The sequence below is a fragment of the Drosophila sulfurigaster genome, chromosome 2R (genome assembly GCF_023558435.1).
Source record: "Drosophila sulfurigaster albostrigata strain 15112-1811.04 chromosome 2R, ASM2355843v2, whole genome shotgun sequence".
NCBI classification, from domain to species: Eukaryota; Metazoa; Arthropoda; class Insecta; order Diptera; family Drosophilidae; genus Drosophila; species Drosophila sulfurigaster.
In genome coordinates this window covers 32,402,909-32,416,526 of record NC_084882.1, presented here as the reverse complement: position 1 = coordinate 32,416,526, position 13,618 = coordinate 32,402,909, and the positions used below count along the sequence as shown (strand labels likewise).

The 13,618-nt window shown below is 36.7% G+C and overlaps 4 protein-coding genes across 5 annotated transcripts in view; 3 read left to right on the top strand and 1 right to left on the bottom strand.

Moving 5' to 3' along the window:
- The window catches only part of LOC133836111 (uridine phosphorylase 1), a 63,505-nt gene extending 51,852 nt beyond the window's left edge, over nt 1-11,653 (bottom strand). Inside the window, exons 1-2 of the mRNA XM_062266425.1 lie at nt 11,283-11,653; nt 9,305-9,370 (exon numbers count right to left, since the gene is read on the bottom strand). Coding sequence (XP_062122409.1) covers nt 9,305-9,357 — 53 coding nt within the window. The 5' untranslated portion in view covers nt 9,358-9,370; nt 11,283-11,653. The remainder of the gene's footprint in view (nt 1-9,304; nt 9,371-11,282) is intronic.
- Nucleotides 517-5,291, top strand: LOC133837735 (uncharacterized). Its single transcript, XM_062268595.1, has 2 exons — nt 517-2,217; nt 4,936-5,291. Exon 1 carries the CDS (start codon nt 570-572, stop codon nt 1,584-1,586), a length of 1,017 nt encoding a protein of 338 aa, XP_062124579.1. The 5' UTR covers nt 517-569; the 3' UTR covers nt 1,587-2,217; nt 4,936-5,291.
- On the top strand, nt 3,238-5,291 carry LOC133837734 (uncharacterized). Of its 2 annotated transcripts, none has more exons than XM_062268594.1 (2): nt 3,238-4,850; nt 4,919-5,291. In XM_062268594.1, the coding sequence occupies exons 1-2, from the start codon at nt 3,306-3,308 to the stop codon at nt 4,931-4,933; spliced, it is 1,560 nt and encodes a 519-aa protein (XP_062124578.1). In that variant the 5' UTR covers nt 3,238-3,305; the 3' UTR covers nt 4,934-5,291. The 2 variants fall into 2 exon arrangements, with proteins under 2 accessions (XP_062124578.1, XP_062124577.1); XM_062268593.1 differs by having other exon boundaries at nt 4,902-5,291.
- Nucleotides 5,860-8,021, top strand: LOC133837733 (uncharacterized). The gene has a single exon (XM_062268592.1). It carries the CDS (start codon nt 5,936-5,938, stop codon nt 7,850-7,852), a length of 1,917 nt encoding a protein of 638 aa, XP_062124576.1. The 5' UTR covers nt 5,860-5,935; the 3' UTR covers nt 7,853-8,021.
- Nucleotides 11,654-13,618: the final 1,965 nt, after the last annotated feature.

Below are 13,618 nucleotides of genomic sequence, written 5' to 3'. Positions count from 1 at the left end.
ACCATAAGACTAATACAATTGCTTAACAAAGACTGGGGTAATAAAATTTCTGTTGGAACTTTTGAAGTGAGATTGTCGTTGGCTGCTATTTGCTTAGGTTTGTGCCAGTAGATCTCGTTTATTTTCATTAGGTAGACTTGGATTGGATTTGACAAGTGAAAAAGCTATAGTGGAGAGTGTTTAACTGAACAATACCCGGTCCTCTTTTATTTTTTCGAATTTGTTCGCAATAATCAAACTAGTCATTTGATCCAGAGACATAAGTTAAAAAATTACGACTTATTTATATTTAGATTTTCAATAACAATTATAAAGCATCTCAAATACAAATTAATAGCTTTGCTCAAGACTATGAGTGTCAATGAATTAAAATACCTTTGTACCTTAAGCTTACATGGCAAATTTAAACGCTTTTAATATGAATACCCCACGTATGTTATAGGTATATAGTATTCCTTAATAAATACAAATTTGTTCAAGTAAGCTCTTTTGCAACAGTTCATTTGTGAACATACTCTCTGCGCAATAAGTTCTTTCGGAATAAAGGAGAATACATAAATTTGGCTACAATGCAAATTGGGTTTTCACTTTCACTTCATTTCGTGCAGATATTGATAATCTTCAGTCAGACAAGTCAGTCGAAAAGAATTGTTGCAGAAGTCAATGGAGTCCTTGGATATATTCATGATGTTGATGAGATAATTACGAAGGTGCAATCGGATATTGACGAATTGGATAAAGATTCAGGTGAATTTGACAATGCGACGATGCGTGAAAATCTGCTCAAAGTATTGCAACATTTTAAAATCATCAGCATCCAAGTTGAGCAGGTTGAGAAACAGTATACTAATATTACAATACAGCAATTCCTATACACAGAAATTTTTGATAATTACAATGATGAGGAGGATTTAGGGAATTTGAGACACGAAATAAACAATATTAATGAGAATTTTAAAGAAATGTCGACGATCGAAAATTCAAACAATTCGAACACTTTCATTATTTCATTTGCCGAACTTATAGATAGGCGAAGAAACGGAAAATGTATTACGCCTAATGACTTTTATTTAGAACTATTTGATCTTTGGTTTCGTTCGAAAAAAATATTAACGAAGATGCGCCACGAGTATCAAATTCATGTGTACAGCTTTTGTTATAGTCCTCAGTCACCTCAACAAATTGTCTTTTCGATTTATAAGCACATCGGTCTAACTGAACTAAAAGCTTATATCCTGATCGAGTACTCACTGTTGCTTCGGAGAATTGATGGCCAACGTGATTTGATGGAAGAAACAAATAAGGTTCGTGCTAAATATAAGAATATGATTGAGAACTCTCTCAATCTTCTTGAAGAGACTATGCAAAAAGCTGATCGTGATATGTGGCGTTGTGATCCCCATGAGCTTCACTACAATGTTACCTACGATGAGGTGACAAGACTTCTTCAAGGATTTATTGTGAACGAAGTGGATCTAAATAGTGATGGGTCCTGTAGTGAATCTTGCTCCGATTATCAGAACACAACTACAAAAGGTTGCTTCAAACAAAAGTTTTGTTCTCAGCAGCCTAAATGCGAGGGTTGAATTCATGACTGTCAGTTAGTCGACTCATACTTATCTGTATGTCAATCGCCGGAGAGCAGCAATCGTCGCTATGAGTATATCAAATATGAACAAGACGACGAAGTTTTTACGCTTGGCGAATATGAAAAGTGCTTTCGAGGCGTCAATAATGTGGCTAGCTGGAATAGATGGATTTTCACGAAATGCAGCTACTGCATTTGTCTGTGTGATGAGCCAGGTCCAAAGTCCGATCGTTACTTTAATCTTCTTTACACATTATCGGATATCAAGGCGAACAAAGTGGTGACTGGAGTGCGATTTGTGAAGAAGAATCGCATTTTCCATTTACAGATACAGCAAGGACAACTCTTGCCTCGAGGAGCCATCAACGAATCAACTGTAGAATGGGTTCCCATCGAAGATTACAAAATAACTGCTGCCAATGTTCACACAATGAGTTACCAGGAACGTGGTATAGATCTGGATGATGTATTAAATAATGATGAAAAAACATCTGTAGTGACTGGCTTGCGTTTCCGTGTGTTGAATGGCCGATTGAATCTCGCAGTGTTGTTTAGTCCCCTTGATTTTGAAAGAGGGAAACTATTTCCACATCGGTCCTTCAGATATTATAAGCCACCCCATAACGAAAGTAGACAGAAATTAAATCTCGATAATCTGGATGTACCAACACGTTTAGAGTATATGGATATGATACCACCAACTTCAAAGAATAATCAATATTTAGAGTTCGTGAACTCAGGAATAAAACAAGATGCGGCACAGACAACAATTCCGTTTATTGACATTCAGGATGTGGTATCAAATCCGCCAGTTCCATTGGCTGGAATTGGCATCTACTACAGAAGTTTGCCGGGATATGGCGGCTTTGTGGCTCCCAAAATCATCACCTATGACATTTCTCAACACGTTCGGATGCCAACTTGGTAACTTCGGAAGCTGTATATTTTATTCGATTACAATAAATTAAATAATCTTTATGTAACTTTTTTGTGCAAATATGAATTTGTTTACAAAGATCTTGCTTTAATCGAGAATTTTAAATTAAAATTATCTAATAAATAAATTGTAGCTACATCACATTTTTGTTGGAGCTTGATATAATAATTGCCGGCTGCTTTCAGTTGCATTGAGGCAATAAATCCATGTGTTTAGGTATGTGTATGCAAGTCTAGTTTATTTTCATTAGGCTTGGACTTTTTTGTTCAATTCAGAGAGCTACAGATAAGAGTGTTCGGCTATAAAATACCCGAACAAATCATTTAAGTGCATGATTCAAGAATGTGATCAGGGAAAGGCTATTAGGTATTCACTGCAGTCCAATGATTTTAAAAAAATGTATTTCACAAAATTAATTATTCAACAGAAATAAGAAATTATACATTGCACTTATGAAAATAGGTTTAATATTTGAAAATCTAAATACATTCGTATTGTTATTAAAATATTACATTTTATGTACCCAAATGTTTCTTCAATGAAGAAGACTTGGTTGAAAAAAATTGCCAGTGAATTAAGATACTTTTGTTCCTTATTGGTACCAGGTGAAATTGAGATTTTTGAATAAGTATATAGTATGCTTTAATATAAATAAATTTGTTCAGACAATCTTTTTTGCGTCATACAGCATCAGTTCATTTGTGAATTTACTTTCAATGCGATAAGTTCTGTTGACGAATCCTTCTGATTAAGAGAATATCATCAAAATATTTAGAAGCAATGCGAATTCAATTTATTCTGCCTCTGATATTGATACTCTTCATCCAGGCTTCTCAGTCGCAAACCATATTTGATGAAGCCAAAGGAATCCTGGGATTTATTCATGATGTTAAGGAAATACTTCCGTTAGTGCAAGAAGATATTGAAAAGTTGGATGCAATTGAATTTAATTCTACGGAAATGGAAAATTACATTAATGTGCTGAAACCTTTCAAGAATGCCAGCATTAAAGTTCTTGAGATTGAAGACAATCATATTAAACAGTCAAAGCAATCGATATATAATGACATTACTCACAGCCCTTTGGACTTGTATAGATTCGAGCTTTTGATTCAAGATTTGGAAACTGTTTCCGAACACTTTACGAAAATGGAGACAATTGAGTCGTCTAAAAATTCGACACTCATAATCTTATTTGCTGAAAGTATAATTGATAAACATTACCTTTTACCGAATTTATATAATAGTTTCTATTTGGAACTGCTTCGTTTATATATGCCCGATAAGGATGAAATGAATGAACTGCGCCGAAGGCATAAGATACCAACAAAAAACATTTGTCATAGTCGTCAAGTCCCCCAACAGCTTGTGTACTCAGTGTATAAGGACATCGCACTAACCGAATTGAAGGCATACATCCTGATCGAGTACTCATTCTTGATTCTAAAAATTTCGAGACAAGGTAATTTTACTAAATCAATGAACAAGGTTCGCCTCAACTATCAGAATGTCAGCGAAAACGCTCTCGACACACTTCAAAGCACAATGGAAAAAGCTGATCGCGTTATATGGCGTTGCGATCCCGAAAAGCATATTCCAAATGTTACCTACGATGAGGTGACAAGAGTTCTTCAGGGATACGTTGAGAACGAAGTGGATCTAAGCAACGATGAGTCCTGCAGTGAAACTTGCTCCGATTATCAGAACACAACTACAAAAGGTTGCTTCAAACAAAAGTTTTGTTCTCAGCAGCCTCAGTGCTCGGGTCATATTTACGACTGTCAGTTAGTCGACTCGGACTTATCTATTTGTCAATCGAATGAGAATAACAGCCGTCGATATGATTATATTGAATATGAAGAAGGACAGAAGTTTGGACAAGGCGAGAATTGTTCTCGAGATGTCAATAATGTACAGAGCTGGCATAGATGGATTTTCACAAAGTGCAGCTACTGTTTTTGTCTTTGCGATGAGCCGGGTCCAAAGTCCGATCGTTACTTTAATCTTCTTTACACTTTATCTGATATCAAGGCGAACAAAGTGGTGACTGGAGTGCGATTTGTGAAGAAGAATCGCATTTTCCATTTGCAGATACAGCAAGGACAACTCTTGCCTCGAGGAGCCATCAACGAATCATCTGTGGAGTGGGTTCCAGTTGATGACTTCAAAATAACCGATTCGAATGTTTGTGATGGGGTCGATTATCATTCATTGAGCCACAAGGAACGCGCGTTAGATCTGGATGAAATTTTAACTTTGGACGGCCAAGCTTCTGTAGTGACTGGGCTGCGTTTACGAGTATTGAGTGGACGACTGAATCTCATAGTAATGTTTAATAACTTTAACTTTGATAGTGGTGAAATAGTCGAACCGCAGTTTATCATCTCACATAGACCACCAAACAATGAAGATAGACAAAAGGTAAATCTCGATAATCTTGATGTACCAACCCGATCAACAAACAGTTCACAACCAATGTCGAAGAATAATCAATACTTAGAGTTTGTGAACTCTGGAATAAAACAAGATGTGGCACAAACAACAATTCCGTTTATAGACATTCAGGATGTTGTTACAAGTCCTCCAGTTCCGTTGGCTGGAATTGGCGTCTACTATAAAAGTAGTCCGGGATATGGCGGCTTTGTGGCACCCAAAATCATCACCTATGACATTTCACGACACGTTCGGAATGCCGATTAGGATTTGCATATTAAATTATTTCGAATTTGTAAACAAATTTGTCTTAATTAAAATAAACTTGCTACATTTGAGTTTCTTTAATAATATAAATTTCGTAGTTGCAAATTATTCAAATTACTCACTTGCAGATGAAAATTTGTAAGTCATTCGGTTTTTGCAAATTCCAGGGTATATTTATTATAGTATCATATTTTTGTTGGAACTTTTGATGTAATATAGTTGTTGCTTGCTTTCAGATGCATTGAGGCAGTAATTCCAAGTGTTTAGGCGTGTGTATGCAAGTCTAGTCTATTTTTATTATAAGCGCTTAAAAACACTTGGGCAAGTAAGAAAAATGTTGTCTAGATTGCTCGACTTCGAAATACCCGACTTACACTTTGGAAAATTTAAATTGATGTTTATATGAGTTAATGAAAAGGATGAATATAATTCTATAACTTCTAAAATGTAATTAATGTATTCTTCAAACTATGATGATTACCAGTGAATTAAGATACCTTCTCGAGTTTTCGGTTCATTGCAAATTAGAGAATGTCAACAAATTCATATATTATAAGTCATAGTATACTTTAATATATTCTACGATGTTCGTAGACAATCCTAAGAATCATTCTGCATCAGTTTATTTGTGAAATTACTTTCTGTGTGATAAGTTCTGTTGTCGGATCTTTGTGATTAAGACAACAAAACAAATACTCAACATAGAAGCAATGTTAATCGTGTGTTCTTTCTCGTTGCTATCGCTGCTGATAGTCAACATTCGAGCCATGCAATTCCTAGTGGACTTAAATAAAGCAAAAGCAGTCCTGGGATTCATTCATGATTTTGAGGAAATATTTCCGTTGGTGCAAGCGGATATTGAAGAATTGGATGCACTTGAATTTGATTCGACGAAGACATCAGAAAATTACAACAAACTGTTGGAACATTTCAGAAATGCCAGCAATAAAGTTCATGAGATCGAGGAAAATTACATTAAACTATCGAAAAAATCGTTATATGATTACATCACCTATGATCCGCTGGACTTGTATATAATAGAACATCTGGTTCAAGATACAGAAACCGCTTCGGAGCATTTTAAAGAAATGGGTACCATTATATTCCTTGCAAATTCCACAGATATACTCAAGCTGGCAAAACAGATAACTTGGGCAATGCCAATAAAAAAGACGCTATTTAATAACTTTTATCTGGAACTCCTTGGTCAGTATTATGTCGACAAGGATTTGTTACATACTCTGCGTCAAAAGTATGAGATGCCATATAAAAAGCTTTGCTATAATCTCCACTTCCCCCAACAGCTTGTCTACTCATTGTTTATGGACATTGCTCTAACCGAATTGAAGGCCTATATCCTGATCGAGTACTCATTTTTGATTAGACGTGTTTCTGGGCAAGGAAATTTCACTGAAGAAATAAATAAGGTTCTTCTCAACTATAAGAAAGTCAAAGAATACGCTATCGATACACTTCAGAGCACAATGGAGAATGCTGATCGCGATATATGGCGTTGTGATCCCGAAAAGCATATTCCAAATGTTACCTACGATGAGGTGACAAGACTTCTTCAGGGATACGTTGAGAACGAAGTGGATCTAAGCAACGATGAGTCCTGCAGTGAAACTTGCTCCGATTATCACAACACAACTACAAAAGGTTGCTTCGATCAAAAGTTTTGTTCTCAGCAGCCTCAGTGCTCGGGTCATATTTACGACTGTCAGTTTGTCGACTCGGACTTATCTATTTGTCAATCGAATGAGAATAACAGCCGTCGATATGATTATATTGAATATGAAGACGGACAGAAGTTTGGACAAGGCGAGAATTGTTCCCGAGACGTTAATAATGTAGAGAGCTGGCATAGATGGATTTTCACAAAGTGCAGCTACTGTTTTTGTCTTTGCGATGAGCCGGGACCAAAGTCTGATCGGTACTTTAGTCTTCGAGAAACTTTATCGGATGTGATGGCGAACAAAGTGGTGACTGGAGTGCGATTTGTGAAGAAGAATCGCATTTTCCATTTGCAGATACAGCAAGGACAACTTTTGCCTCGAGGAGCAATCAACGAATCATCTGTGGAGTGGGTTTCAATTGATGACTTCAAAATAACCGATCCTGATGTTTGTGATGGGGTCGATTATCATTCATTGAGTCACCAGGAACGTGGTATAGATCTGGATGAAATTTTGTGTGAAGAGGAAGAAGTGGTCACTGGATTGCGTTTTCGTGTGTTGAATGGACGACTGAGTCTCATAACGATGTTTAGGGACTTTGATTTTGAAAGTGGTGAAATATTCGAACCGCAGAAAGTCAACTCACATTGGTCACCATATGACGATAGGCAACAATTAAATCTCGATAATCTTGATATACCAACACGATCAACAAACAGTTCACAGCCAATGTCAAAGAGTAATCAATATTTAGAGTTTGTCAATTCGGGAATGGAGCAAGATGCAGCACAAACAACAATTCCGTTTATAGACATTCAGGATGTGGTATCAAGCTCTCCAGTTCCATTGGCTGGAATTGGAATATATTATAAAAGTAGTCCGGGATATGGCGGATTTGTTGCACCCAAAATCATCAGCTACGATTTCTCCCCTCATCTTGGGAGGCCATAATTTCCATAAGAATGAATTTACTCAAGCTATTTAAAATGAATGATGATAATGTTACATATTTGTATGGAAACGCTCATAAAAAATTCACACAAATATTTTTTACAATGTAAAATCGAAATGAAATTTAGTTTCAAATTAATCAAATTCAAAATATGATATATATACACGTCATTAATTTTCATAATAAAATTAAATTTTAAATTCCATTTATTTGTTTTAGTGCAATCTTTTTCCTTTTCTTTATATGAATCACACATTAATATCATTATAAACATTGAAATTAAGGTAACTTATTACAAATCCTTTTTGTTGGAATTAGTAATTTAGTATTAAACATTCAAGTTTATGTTTTACCCTTGCTTGGCGCCAACAGTTCATTAACTGGTCTCAGGCACATTTACGCAACAATTGATGATTGCCCAGTGGCTCTAGTCATAGCCATAAAATGTAAATACCTCAGGTTAAGTGAATTAAGTGGCCTTGGGGGCTAAGGTCATGTCTGGCAGCTGAAGATAAACAATGAGACGCAGCTAAGAGCCATGCTGACTTTACAATAGAAAATGAAAATGTGAAACGCAAATGCGAGCTGAAAGCGAAATGAGAATGTGGGGCATGGAATGGGGGCCATTGAGAGCGGAAGAAGGAAGAGGGAAATCAATGCGTTAACATCAACATCAACAGGCAAGTGTCATAGTCTCGGCCTAATCCTATTAACTGAAATTGCATTACTCTCGCCTGACTGCTGCCAAATTGAAAAACACAATTTCGGCCGACAGCCTGATGACGAACGTGTCGAGAAATTCGAATTTCAAATGCCAATCGATAATGCCTACAATTGTATTCGAGTTAGTGGCATATGCATTGAATACCCTGTATCCCATGGGGGCGGATTAAGGGGCATCTTGCCAAATTATAATGCAATGTCATGGCTATTTAAATAGTTGATAGCGTCATCGTTTTGGGGCTCTCTGCGGCGTATGCGTAATAACATAATTATCATTATGACTAGGCGGCTTTTGTTCACAATTATCACAGCCAAGCGGATGCTTCCCACGCTAACCTCATTAAATGTGGCCTACTTTTCGGCGCATATTTAAGTGATTGACTTAATCATATTTTTGGAGAGGTTTCTAAGCCTCAAAGTATGCTAGAAAATTTGGAACGAAGTTAACTTCATTAACAGCTTTATTTTCAAGTGTTTTTTAGTAACTTATACAATAGTAAAAAAGCAATATACAGCACACATTGCAAAAGCTTTTATTTTCTCTCTCTCTATAATTGAAGGCAAACAAAAGTTGAGCTGCAGCAGTAAAATGTAAAAATAGAAAAACAAATACAAAAGTTCAGAGTGCAAATTGCTGTCGCTGTTTTATTTGTTTTTTTTTCTCAGTTTGCGTCTCGCGCACTTTAATTTGATTGACACAAGTTTTTGCTGTGCTTTGCTCTACTCACTCATCGATTTCCTCCTCGGAGAGCGAGTGACTATTGCCAGTGAGCAGCGACATCTTGCGGTGGGCGCTGCAATTAAAACAACACTTTAATGAGTCTTTTTATTTTCTTTCTTTACGATCGTTCGCAACAGATTGACGCTCTTGTTCTTATTGCATAAATGTGGTAACTCTTATGAATTATCGAATCAGTGCTCGTATATCGATAACTTTCATTTACAATTCCTATTACATATATGTATATACTACTTATATACTGCAACACTTTATGTAAATTTAATGTTTTAAAGAGGTACTAAAAATAAGAATATTCAAGTTTAGATAGCTCTAGAAAAAAGAACCTAATGAGCTCGACGCGGGTAAAACGGACAAAAAGAGCGCACAAAGCATTTTGACAGCTTTTAATTAAAAGGCAACGATGTAAAACATCACGTGCCATGAGGGTTATGACGTCCAGCTGTAACTGTGTGTGCGTGTGTGTGTGTGCGTGTGTTTCCTTTTTGAGTGGCAGACGGACTGTGAGTGGGAAGACAGAAATGGAATGTGGAGTCCTTGAAATGTTGCACAGCTGCTTCGACTGCCTTGCTCGCGGCCAACGGACGTCCGAATGTCCAAATTGTTTTTGGAGCTTGATTTATTTTGCGGCTTATTCACTGCCATTGCGCTGAGCCAACAAAGATTTTTGGTAGATTGAGCACGTTCCCATGTGTGCCGCCGGCGGCAACAAATGCGCTCCATCACTTTAAGCGCGCCAAAAGATATGCTACACAATTTTGATAAAGTACCTCAAAGAAGTTTGTGTGATTCTCCACATAGCTTAGGGTATCAACTAGTTGAGCTTACGCACACTTGTCTCGCCACGTTGTCATGGCCACTGTTGCTAGTTTTTAGTGGCAAAGTTCAAGGCTACAATTAGCTGGGCCTACGATGAGGGAGCAAACCGGAAATTGAGTGTCGTTGACTGAGGCTATTCTGGTTCAAAAGCGAGGCGTGTTTTTTGGTTTGAATATTTTTGGAAAACAATATTTACACAAGAGCTCATTACTCATGCTACAGACGGTAAACACTTAAGATGGCTTAAAGCAACAGCCAGGAGCATGTCTGTCATGCTTTATCATGGATTTGGCATAAAAACCATTGCAAACGCTTCTTAATTACGCTTTGTTTGGCACCAAAAAACATTCAGATACACTAACAAAAGAGTCTTTTAACTTAGTATTTTAAATGTTAACTAGAAAGTTTTGTTTATGTCTAATGCAGACAACATTGTTGCCATGGCAGCAAATGTAATTTTCTTGTTTACCAACTTGCAAAGAAACTATTTGCAAAATAGTGTAAAGACTTAAGTAGAGTTAAGACTTTGATTTGAAGCTTTGGCAAACTTGAACTGGAATCTAAAAACTAAAAGTTTTTGCCTTGCAAGTTTGGTTTAAGCTGATTAGAATTACTTAATATTTTGCCAAGTAATTTGTCATTTTTCTTGCGTCTTCTGAGATAGAAGTAAATGCAGAGCATGCTTTCAAGTTTTGTGAGAATCCATTGTGGCAAAGCACACAAACAATTTATCATGCTGAAGCGCAGGCACAAAAGGAAACATGCTGTATCCTTATGGTGACACGTAGAAATTTTTGTTCAAGCCTTTTGTGCAGCCTGCTGCTGTTGACCCAATAAACGATTCAGCCTTGAAAGCGTTTGCTGAACCGTTTGCAGAGTCATCAACAAATGCAAAAATTGTTCCCATTCTCTCTGTTAAGCTATCGAGAACTTTTTCAATTAGTTCGATAAAAAGCACAGACAGAGAAAACAAAAAGTGGAATTATATTGAAAGTAAGGATAATGAGCTATTGATTTTCTTACGTGAAAACTAGAATGTCGAAGTCAAATAGCGCGCGAGTTTCTGCTTCTGTTTGTGTTTAACTAGGAAAAGTCAAATCAAATATTTATGACCTGCTTGGCTGTGTACTCGGTGTGTTGTAACTTACGTAAAAGGTAAAAGTTGAGTTTTGTATTTGGCTTTTGTTAAAGTTGAAAGCAGCTAGCAGGAAGATAAGAAAGAACAATTCGCGCGCGCCAAAAAAAAACACGTTGAAATATCGTCTCGGGTATATAAACTATGCTCTTTTTACTGCTGCTGGATGTTTTTTTTCTTTTTTTTGTTTATCTACTGCTGCGATTCACGTGCAACCAGCTAGACACACACTTTCGCTCTCTCTCTCACTCGAACACAAAACACTCTCTCTCGCTCTTGCTTTAGGTGGTCGAAACGCACGCACAGACACAACAATGAGAGCAAAAAGAACACAACACAGTGAGGAGCAAACGTTAACGTCCACAGTGGCGCGTAGTTCACCGTTGACTGACTGCGAGAGAGAAAAACAAAAAACCATTTGCTGCCACAACACTCGCAGTCGCAGTCGACGCTGACGCTGACGTCGCTGCTGGCAAACTTGACTCAAACTTTCCACAGGAAGAGCGAATTTTGTGGCATGAAATTTCGCACTCAAACTAGCTCTGTAAACTCTGTAATTGGCAGTCTGAGTCAGTGAATTGTTTAAATTGTGGTGCGCAGCCAAAACAACAAAATTAATTTAATTATAGCAAACAAATAGTGAAACCGCAATTACTAAGCAGCAAACAACAGCAGAAACTTTCGATAAATAACAAATAAATTTGCGCTCAGTTCTATTTGGAAATTTGTTGCTCAAATTTTCGCTCAGTTTCTCTTGAGAGAGAGAGAGAGAGAGAGAGAGGGGGAGGAGAAGCTGCGTGCAACAGCTGCGCAGGGAGGCTGAGTCTCAGCTGCTGCTGGCGTGTCCTTGCCAGCATTCAGGCCGTTTGCCTTAATTACTATATATGACGACCAAATGCAGCCGGCCATTAAGCTCTCAGTTTGGCGTTAATTTTTAAAACGCTTTTATTAAAATCCCCAAAAGTGTTTGTTTGTATGTGCTGCTTATTGAATTAAGCGTTCGTTAGCGTCCATTCCGACACTCAAGACGTCCATCGGTGCGTATGCGTAATATTCAGCATACGCCGCATGATTCAATTTCGTTTCGTTTTGAATTTCTTTTTTATTTTAATTGCTACCTTTGAAATGGAAATTTTTCTTACAGCTCATAAAACAAAAACAGCAGAATATTAAATTTTTTTATGCGCCATAAAACGGTAAACATTCACGTCGATTTAATATGTATATTCTGTGAGGAATGTTTGAGAGAGAGTGTGTGTATGTGTGTGTGTGTTGAGTATGTGTTTACATACATTTGTGTGTGCTTTGGCATTTCATTAACATGCTTTATTGTCTGCACCAGCAGCAGTAGCTTGGGGAATATTGATAAACAAACTTGTTCAACGAGGAGCTATCATAGCTGGGCCATTATTCGAGAGGGTTGGCTAACAAAAGATATGTTTAGCAAACTGAAAAGGGTGTTGTTGAGAGCAAGAGTTAAGCAGCCGCATTTGGTTATTCGCTCAGCAAGATAACTAGTGAGCTGAGTCACAAAACTAAGTATGGAAATGAGCGGTAAATAAATATACGCGAAATTTCTAATCTCACAAAGGTGTCAGTGAACTTAGAAGTATACAAATATTTTCAGTCTTATCTCATACTTCCGGCTTGCAAAGTAAAGCTTGCAAATAAAATACAACTTTTTATTCTTTTCAATTATAAAGTGTTTGAAGGAATGTTTAATCTAGTTGAATAACAAAAATGTATAGTTAGAAATTGCAAAAATCTTTATTTATAGCTAAAGATAAAGTTCCAAGAACTTGCTGTTATAAATCGAACCGACCACATTGAAAACTTGAATAGCTAAATATAAGGGTCTATTAAGTACTTTACTCAAATAAATATAAATAAATAATTATAGCTTAAAACTTCAGAAATAAATTCCAAGAGTATTTCATTGTTCACTTCTCTCAAATTTGTGATAGAATTTCACATAGAATATCTAAATATCTAATAAGTATAGATCGAATTTCCGAGCATATTTTCTTAAGCACCTCCCACAATGTTGCTTTTATCTATCTTCATTTCGATAATAACAAGAATATTCAACAGCCTGCTTAATTGACCGTTAAGAGTGCGCATCCAATTTTCTCGATTTTAATTATTTATGAGCAAATACTTGACCTTTGCTTTGCCATTTGTTCAATTTTGGCTTTCATGTGTGTTTGTTTTTCCACATGAGAGTTATCATTATCAGCACATGTTACGTTTCAAATAATTTGTCGGTCTCTTTTCTATACCCGCTACCCATAGCGTAGAAGGGTATTATAATTTTGTGCCAGCAGGAAATGTATGTAACAGTTAGAACGA